The sequence below is a fragment of the Platichthys flesus genome, chromosome 5, assembly GCF_949316205.1.
Source record: "Platichthys flesus chromosome 5, fPlaFle2.1, whole genome shotgun sequence".
Taxonomy (NCBI): Eukaryota; Metazoa; Chordata; class Actinopteri; order Pleuronectiformes; family Pleuronectidae; genus Platichthys; species Platichthys flesus.
This window is the reverse complement of record NC_084949.1, coordinates 3,770,255-3,778,554: the sequence shown is the minus strand read 5'-3', so window position 1 is coordinate 3,778,554 and position 8,300 is coordinate 3,770,255. Positions and strand designations below refer to the sequence as shown.

Here is an 8,300-nt window from a genome sequence, read left to right as displayed (position 1 = left end):
GTGCTGCAGGATGATGTGTGCTGCACGATGATGTGTGCCCCAGGATGATGTGCGCAGCAGGATGATGTGCGCTGCAAGATGATGTGCACCGAAAGATGATGTTTGCTGCAGGAAGATGTGCGCCACAGGAAGATGGGCGCCGATGAGGATGATGTGCGTCGCAGGATGATGAGCGCTGCAGGATCTTGCAGCACATCATCCTGCTGCACATATCATCATCACTGCACATCATCGCGCAGCGCACATCATCCTGCGGCATCATCCTGAGGCCCATGCATCTCATCGTGCTGCGCACATCATCCTGCCACCCACATCATCCTGCAGCGCACATCATCACCACACATCATCGGGCAGCGCACATTATCCTGCGCTGCACATCATCACTGCAGATCATTGTGCAACGCATATCATCCTGCAGCGCATATCATCATCACCGCACATCATCCTGCGGAGCACCTCATTGTGCGGCGCACATCGTCCTGTTGCGCACTTCATCCTGCGGTGCACATCATCCTGCGGCGCACATCATCCTGCGGTGCACATCATCCTGCGCGCACTTCATCCTGTAGGGCACATCATTGTGGCGCACATCATCTTGCAGCGCACATCATAGAGTCGTGAGATATGCCAGAGTATCTCTTTTGGATCCTTTTGCCGGTCCCAAGACCGGATAAAGAAGGAGGGCTGGACGTAGAGCTAGCAGTTCCACCCCACATAACAGCCTTTTGATATAATTTGATATTCTAACATTTACCAATACAGGACAAGCTCTACATACAGCATTAAAGTCATGAAGTTATTTTGAGAAGTGATGGCCTACTTCAATGGAAATATAAAAAAAAGAATCAACAGAAGAATATGGAAGCGTATTGCATTCACCTTTAGTTTTTATTTCTTTATTTTTGTGAAGTGCATGCTTCTGTAGAAGAAAGCTCATAATTAGGATGTTTTTTTCTCACTCTCTGTACGTCCTATAGCGACCATTACCATTATGCAAATAATGGTAATTATTTGCATAATGGTAATGGTGCAAATTATGCAAATAATGGTAATGGTCCCGGGCGCCTGTCTGTGAGTGTGCTGTCCGCGACACACACAACACTGTTCAGGAAGCCACTGCAGAGAGGCGGCTCTTCAGAGCCGCGGGTTGCAGACCCCTGTCTACGGCGAAAGAGCGAATTGTTTACTGCTCCGCCGTTAAAGAGATGCGGACGTTAAAACATTGGGAGCGCCACACAGTTTGATAATCACTGCTCTATACAGTGGATTCCCCCCTTGTCCGTTCCATTTAGGAGACCCAGAGGTGAACTGTCCCCCGCGCCCCCTCCCCTTCCCCTTTCTCACACAGCATCAAGCAGGGGCGCTGCAGTTGCAGGGGGCGCCAATTTGCCAATTCCACACACAGTGATATGATAGATAATAGAAAACCGCTTCGCGAGCCAGATTACTTACTTTTTTTTTAAGTGCTCGTGCCGCCCCCCACGTGACATGAGAAGGTGCCGCCCCGGGTGGCTCCCCGGTTCGCCCGTGCCCAAAACCGCCACTGCTGATGGATGTTGCCAATCGGGAAGGTCTCTGGTTTGTCTCTGTTTCGACTCCACGAAGAAACAACAAAAAGACGAACCTGGATTGATCCGTCCAAAAATCCAAGAGGATTCTCCCTACCCTGTCTAGTGCCCCTGAGCAAGGCACCTTACTCCCCCAACATATGCTCACATATGGTCGCTCACTGCTCTGTGTGTCCTGCACCAGATGGGTCAAAAGCCGAGGTTAAATTTCCCTACCTGCATGAGTGTGCCTGTGCATGTCTGTGCATGTGTTTGGGACTAATAAATACATCTTAATCTTAATCTTTAATTTAAATAGTCACTGTGAATGTTAATAGGAAATGTGAATCGCAACATATTTGCAAAATTGTGGTTAAGGGGATTTACTGGGTGCCCAGATCAGTGCCCCGTAAAACATAACTTACACTCGTGTTCAGTTTTGTGGAGATTGCTATGTTGTTCTATATAGACTCAATTCAGCTGTATATTTTGAGGCGGCAGTTAGCTATAGTGTTGAATTCTTGTATAATCAAAAAACGTTCCAATAATTTTTGTCGTAGATGACATGTCACAGAAGGGAGAATACAGGAGTTAATAAAATGTAAAATACCTCTGTAAAGGCCCAACAGGCCCCTTATGAAACCATATTTAAATTCACTGGATCCAGATTTTTATTTGGATTTTCACCAAATTGCACACAGTCATAAAAAATGTTCCCTTAAACATGCCTGATTTCGTCAACAGCTATGAATTATATCCTGAGAAATCAACGAGAATGTTTAACATCATGTCTCACATAGTAAAAGAAAGTGAATCAGCCTCCTGATCTGGAACTGCGCCTAAATGTATTTTATCTGTCTTGTGTCATGTTCCATCCCTCCAGAAAACTTCATCAGTTGAGTAGTCTTGGCGTAATCTTACCAACTGACAAACAAACGCTGACGGAAACAGAACTTCCTTGGCGTAAATAATGGTGGCTGAATCTAGCTGCCTCTGCCAAGTCTCCCTGAGAAGCTCTGATTAATGAACATCTCTGACTCTGAGTAAACAACAGTTTAATGTTTCACATGAGTAGAATTTATTTTGCTTCTGTTATATCAGTACATATCAGCGGAATTTATTTTGCTTCTGTTATATCAGTACATATCAGCAGGTAGTACCGGACTGTTGTGTGTTAACACTAGCATAGTAACACAACATTAAGTTGATCTGCCAATAATAATGCCTTCAATTATATTAAGTATCCTAACGGCCTACGATATTAACATTATAAATAAAGATAATGGAATTGGAGCACATGTTTAAATATGAGTTTATTAAAGCATGGTGGCAACTGTAAAAGGTGGAAGTGTTATATTATTTTAATAATATAACATGTTATGTAGGGTGATAGTCAGTTGGCATCCAAACATTATGACAGCTTGAGTAGACTGCATTGGACTCTTCTTCTCCCCACATTATAATAATGTTCTCAAAAATGCATAAATTCATTCCGCGTCACAAAGTTTGATTCATGACGAGATTGAACTTCCAGTGGATTCAGTCCTTTGTGCTGATGCAACTACTTGTCACTGTCTCCAGTCCCAGGTCCACCGCTGAATGATTTGATGAAACTCAAGATCCTTGTGCTGTACGGGACAAAGTCTTCCTTGTAGACGATGACAGTTTTAGTGTGAGGTGTCACGTACACAACTTGGTTTGGATCCTCCTGCTCTTCTACCCTTTCTTTGCTTTTCTCTGAGGTGGAGGGAGAAAATAAAAAGGGATTTAGTGATCAGAAGGTAAATTGAGTGTAGGCCTCATTTAATTGACAAAGCTAGAAGTGTCTAAATGTCTAAATTAACATGACTTTAGTTATCAGACCTAACACTTAATCAGAAATTATCAAAGTTATGTTAGAGTACAGAGGTAATGTAAGCATTACCTCTGTCATTTTTTCGGTCATTATTATTATAATCAGCTATTATTTTGGATTGGATCATTATTATTACTAATGGATCAGCATGGCAGCAGAATTTGCTCCATATACATATGGAGCAAATTCTAACTAAATAAATAATTGTAATACAATGCATGGCCTTTTTGACTCATTTATCCATGCCAACCTGTTACTCCAGCTGATGTGCATTGCAAAACAACAATAATAAAATCTTTATTATTTACGATGATATCTTATTTATACAGCACTTCTCAAAACAAAGTTAAAGCATTTCACAAATGAAAAACATGAAACTAAAGAGTGTCAGGTTTAAGCATGACCGTACACTACAATAATAAAAACAGGAATGAGTTTAAATGATTGTTACAGACACACTAGTTTAAGTCAAACTCACGTGTCTATACAGCGGAAAACTTCTAACAGGGATTATTCATGGTGAAGAACAAAACAACAGTCGTTACTTAGAGTGTCACCGAGAGAGGTGACACCAGTGATGACTGTAATGTCTGTAAATACAAGCCAATGTCAGTAGAATTACAAATATTACCAATCAACACTCACTGGCATAAATATCCTCATTCATAACTGGCTTTGTGCACTGCTGTTTAAACAGTTTATTATGGGATGTGGTCACACCGGACCACATTTACTGTAAATTCTCTGTTTTGATAGCTGTGGTCAGTTATCCATATCATTCCGGTGAGTTTATGTTCATTAATGCAGACTCTCTGGTTGTTTGTGTTTAGTTATTTCCCATCACAGCAGAAACACAGGTACAAACAGACGCACACACGGTGACGAGGGTAGCGAATAGAGAGAGAGAGAGAGAGAGAGAGAGAGAGAGAGAGAGAGAGAGAGAGGGATGTTCTCTCACCGGGTTTGTCCTCATTACGATCTGTGTATTTGTAATACGCGTATGAACCGATCATGCTCCAGATACCGAGAGCGTAAACTGCTGACACTCGTTTATTCCACTTCACCACGTCCTTTAACATCATGGCTGCAGCGGCTCTGTAGAGAATGTTGATCTAAAGTCTGAATGTTTTGGTTTTTCTTCAGGTCAGTCCGTTCAGGACGCCGCCATGACAATACTACCGGAAGTACCAAACACAATATTCCGGGGCGTGACCAATTCGATTTAAAGAAACATGATGAATATTTGCGTTGTCAAGAAATGGAAAAAAAACCCAATGTAATTAGACCTTATTTAATTAAACAGTCAATATTGTATTAGAGGCAATATTTTGTTTAAAAGCTAAAAACAACAAAAAACTGGGTTACATTTAAAATCATCTATCTAATCTGACAGAAAGCTAAATGATTTTCATTATATTTAGTATTTATTATACAGGAAAAGTCAAATATCAATGTCTCATACTACAGTCTACATTGTACTTTTGAAATATAGTGAGAAAGACAGTGATTCGAAATTAATTTGTGTTTAAATACATGTGCTTGTACTATGAAATATTTACAGATGTTGTGCCCTTAAATCATTGATATGTTTGTGATGTTGCATAATCACAATGTGCAGCCATGTTCATTGAAGTCTGTGCGTCTGTCCTGCTGCAACATGAGCCTCTTCTGAAGAAGCACAAATGGAATACAATCAGTCTTATTGTGTGTGATAGAATGAAATGTCAGACCGGGTCATGTGATTAAATCTTATTCAACATGATCATGTTTGATCTTGACTGAGTTGGCATGCAAAGATAGGTGAATAAAACCGAATAAAATTATATTTTTTCAATGACTTATTTGTATATGTTACCGCATGAATGTTCAAAATAACATGCACTCGCTGTGCCTTTTTATTTTACTAATTTTCTTTTATATTTAATGAAACAAATTATTTCAGTTTGGTTTCACATAAACTGTATCCATAAAGAGTATTTTATGGTAGGAAAGTTGAAGCAATTTCCTGGGACATGCTTTGAGCACCTGCCCATCAATGCCTCATGTATTAGATATGAGTCACAACACACTTTTAATGATATATTATGTTTCTGCTATGATGCATGGAATAAAGGTCAAAGCTGTCACCTGACTTGCCTTGTGGCTACTCTAAGATTCCACACATGCACGTTACCTCTGAACAACAACGTTGTTCATGATTTTTAACAAACAAATTAGTAATCATAGGTGCATTATTTAGTAATAACAATAAAAATAACTTAATTTGTAAAGCACTTATCTAAACAAGGTTAAAAAGTGCTTTACACAAAAAAATTGAATACTATCTCTGCATTATAGCTTTAGGTCTTGTCATCAGATTTGAAAAGTGTAGAACATCAGTAGAATAATAATGTCAAAACAGTTCACACTTCATAAACAAACGATTTCTGTCCCATATCTCTGACCAATCTCTGTAGCTTGTGTGGGTGGATTTGTAGCAGAGCCAGTGATGAGTCACACACTATCTTCTCTAAAATGGTATCACGCAAAATGAGTTTATGATGCACTGATGTTGTGAAACACCTGTGGCTGGCAGGTTGCCTGTTGATAAGATGGTGGAGACATGATTCATAGAAAAATGATGTGGTTGTTTGTGGTACTTTCAGTGGAGTAAATGATCAAGCATTGACATACAGTATATGGTCAATAATTTTGGTGGCACGAGGCGCTGGTGGCCCCCCAAAACTAAAGGCCTAATAAAGGCAGGGGCCTGCTCTGGGGATTTATGACCTGTGGTACTTTCTAACAACGGTAACTTGAAACTGAATTGAAATAACTTTTCAATTTGATTTATAGTAGCCACTATTTCATTTACATGTTTATACAGATTACATTTCATCTGTAACTTGAAACTGTTATGATTGATCCTCTAACTGGGATAAGAAGAGAAAAAAAAATGCACAACGTGTTTTCTCTGAGACTATTGGAAAGGAAACGTCCAATTTGCTATTGAGATTTTTATTTGATTAAATTTAATCAAATTTGCATTTGCAGATCCAAAGGGCATTTTCGCAAAATAGGATTTTTAAGAATGAAAAATGTAAAGTTTGTAGTACCCTCGGAAAGTTCCATGGTGATATCTTTTTCAAATTTGTATCCCATTCACCTGTAGTGTCTTGTCTTAAGATCCCAACTTGCCAGCGCACAGACATACCTGTATAATAGCAGATAGCTGCTGGGTGTGGAGTTCAGTCATAACTCCTGTACCGAAAACACAAGACTCAAGAATAGTGTTATTTTTTTTACTATTTTAGCCTGAACCAAGTCCAAAACAAAGCCGAGCTGGCTGGTTTAAAGTTGAAGGTCAAATGCATCAGTGGAGACTGGAACATTGACCTGTGAGCAAATGGAGATCATCACAATGTGTTGCTGTCTAATTTGCTGTCAAATCAACACGTATTTTGAACATGGTAACTCATACGTTTAAATCAAGAGCATTTCAGTCTTTTTATCAACTCATCACTCATCCTTCAAAAGATCAGAAAAGTTTCTTTATTTCTTGAGATCTTAAATCTTCTTGTCCTCTATCGTTTTCATCACACCCACATAAATCACATGTAAAATAAAATTCACAGATATTCAAATTCCGAACCCTTATTCAAATGCACGCTCCAGAATACCAGAACGTACCACAAATGATTTATTTGTCCTATAAATGAATAAAAATGGGATCAATGTATCTGTGATGGGAAAAATGTGATGGGTCAACAGGGCATGTTACATAAATGAATCATAGCAAACCCACTCTTATTAACCTGGTGTCCTGCTGTAGAAGTCAGCAGTTTTCTGCATGAAAGTTCAGTTATTCCCACTGGCAGCACCTAACAACACAGAGATCAGCAGGTCCACACCATTTAGCAGATATGGTGGCACATGTCGACAATACAGTGGTCATAATAGCTTGGTGAGGTGATGACATCAGTGGCCGTTTTCAGTTTTTTCCTGTGCCCCAACTGGTCCAAAAAAATAATGATTTCATGTATGTTGTAGCTAAAGAAAATCCTGAACACCAGTGAAAAGATTAATTGCAGCCTTGCTATCGTTTGTGTGTGTGTGTGTGTGTGTGTGTGTTTCAAGGTATCAGTCATGTTGTGGGGACATAAATCTGTTTATACACTCACATAAAGCGGAATTATATACATTATTTTTCTTTGTTCGGTTTATTGGTGGGTGGCAACCAACATGAAGTATTACAGCCATGATCATTAAGGGAAGGTGAAGACATGTCTTAAATGTATGTTTAGGTTAGGGAAAGGGTTAGGGTTATGCAAGTAATAGTAATGGTTACAGTTATGGTAAGTCTCCAGGAAATCAGTGTGAGTCAATGTAAGAATGACATCATGGGGACATCACTTGGTACTGTGTTCTGTTTTCTCTGTTCTGATCTAATGTTAGTCGCACAATCTCAAACTCTGGGAGGATAAAACTAAACATATATTTTTTAACTTCTGGAAATATGCACTTATGATGCTGCAGAACGTGTTTTTCAGCTGCACTGAGAGAAAACACAGATCTGTCTCAAAGCATCTATAGTACAACAACAACAAAGAACATTATACAGAAAGAACACAGTCAATTCTTCTACAGAGAAGTATTGTTTTTATCTAATTTATATGCAGAATTCAAAATGTTACAACAGTTTGCTATTGCCGTTGTTTGACTCATTCAAAAAAGCAAGTGAATATTTGAATGCATGAGAAGCCGCTGCTGAATCCCCCTCACAACTCACAGCAGAACCACTGAGAGACAGTTCTTTGTCTGCGCTTCAGGTATGTTTTTCTTCTTTCTTTTTCATTGATATTCAGGTATTTTAAAAAAAGCATTTCAGATTCAAGGTCACTTAGACTCACAAAGCATAT

The 8,300-nt window shown here is 39.3% G+C and overlaps 1 protein-coding gene across 1 annotated transcript; it reads right to left on the bottom strand.

Annotated features, from left to right (window-relative positions):
• Positions 1–2,842: 2,842 nt before the first annotated feature.
• Positions 2,843–4,587, bottom strand: LOC133953165 (small integral membrane protein 26-like). The gene is made up of 2 exons (XM_062386956.1): positions 4,361–4,587; positions 2,843–3,284 (listed from the first exon to the last, which is right to left on the bottom strand). Exons 1-2 carry the CDS (start codon positions 4,482–4,484, stop codon positions 3,109–3,111), a joined length of 300 nt encoding a protein of 99 aa, XP_062242940.1. The 5' UTR covers positions 4,485–4,587; the 3' UTR covers positions 2,843–3,108.
• Between the last annotated feature and the right edge of the window lie 3,713 nt (positions 4,588–8,300).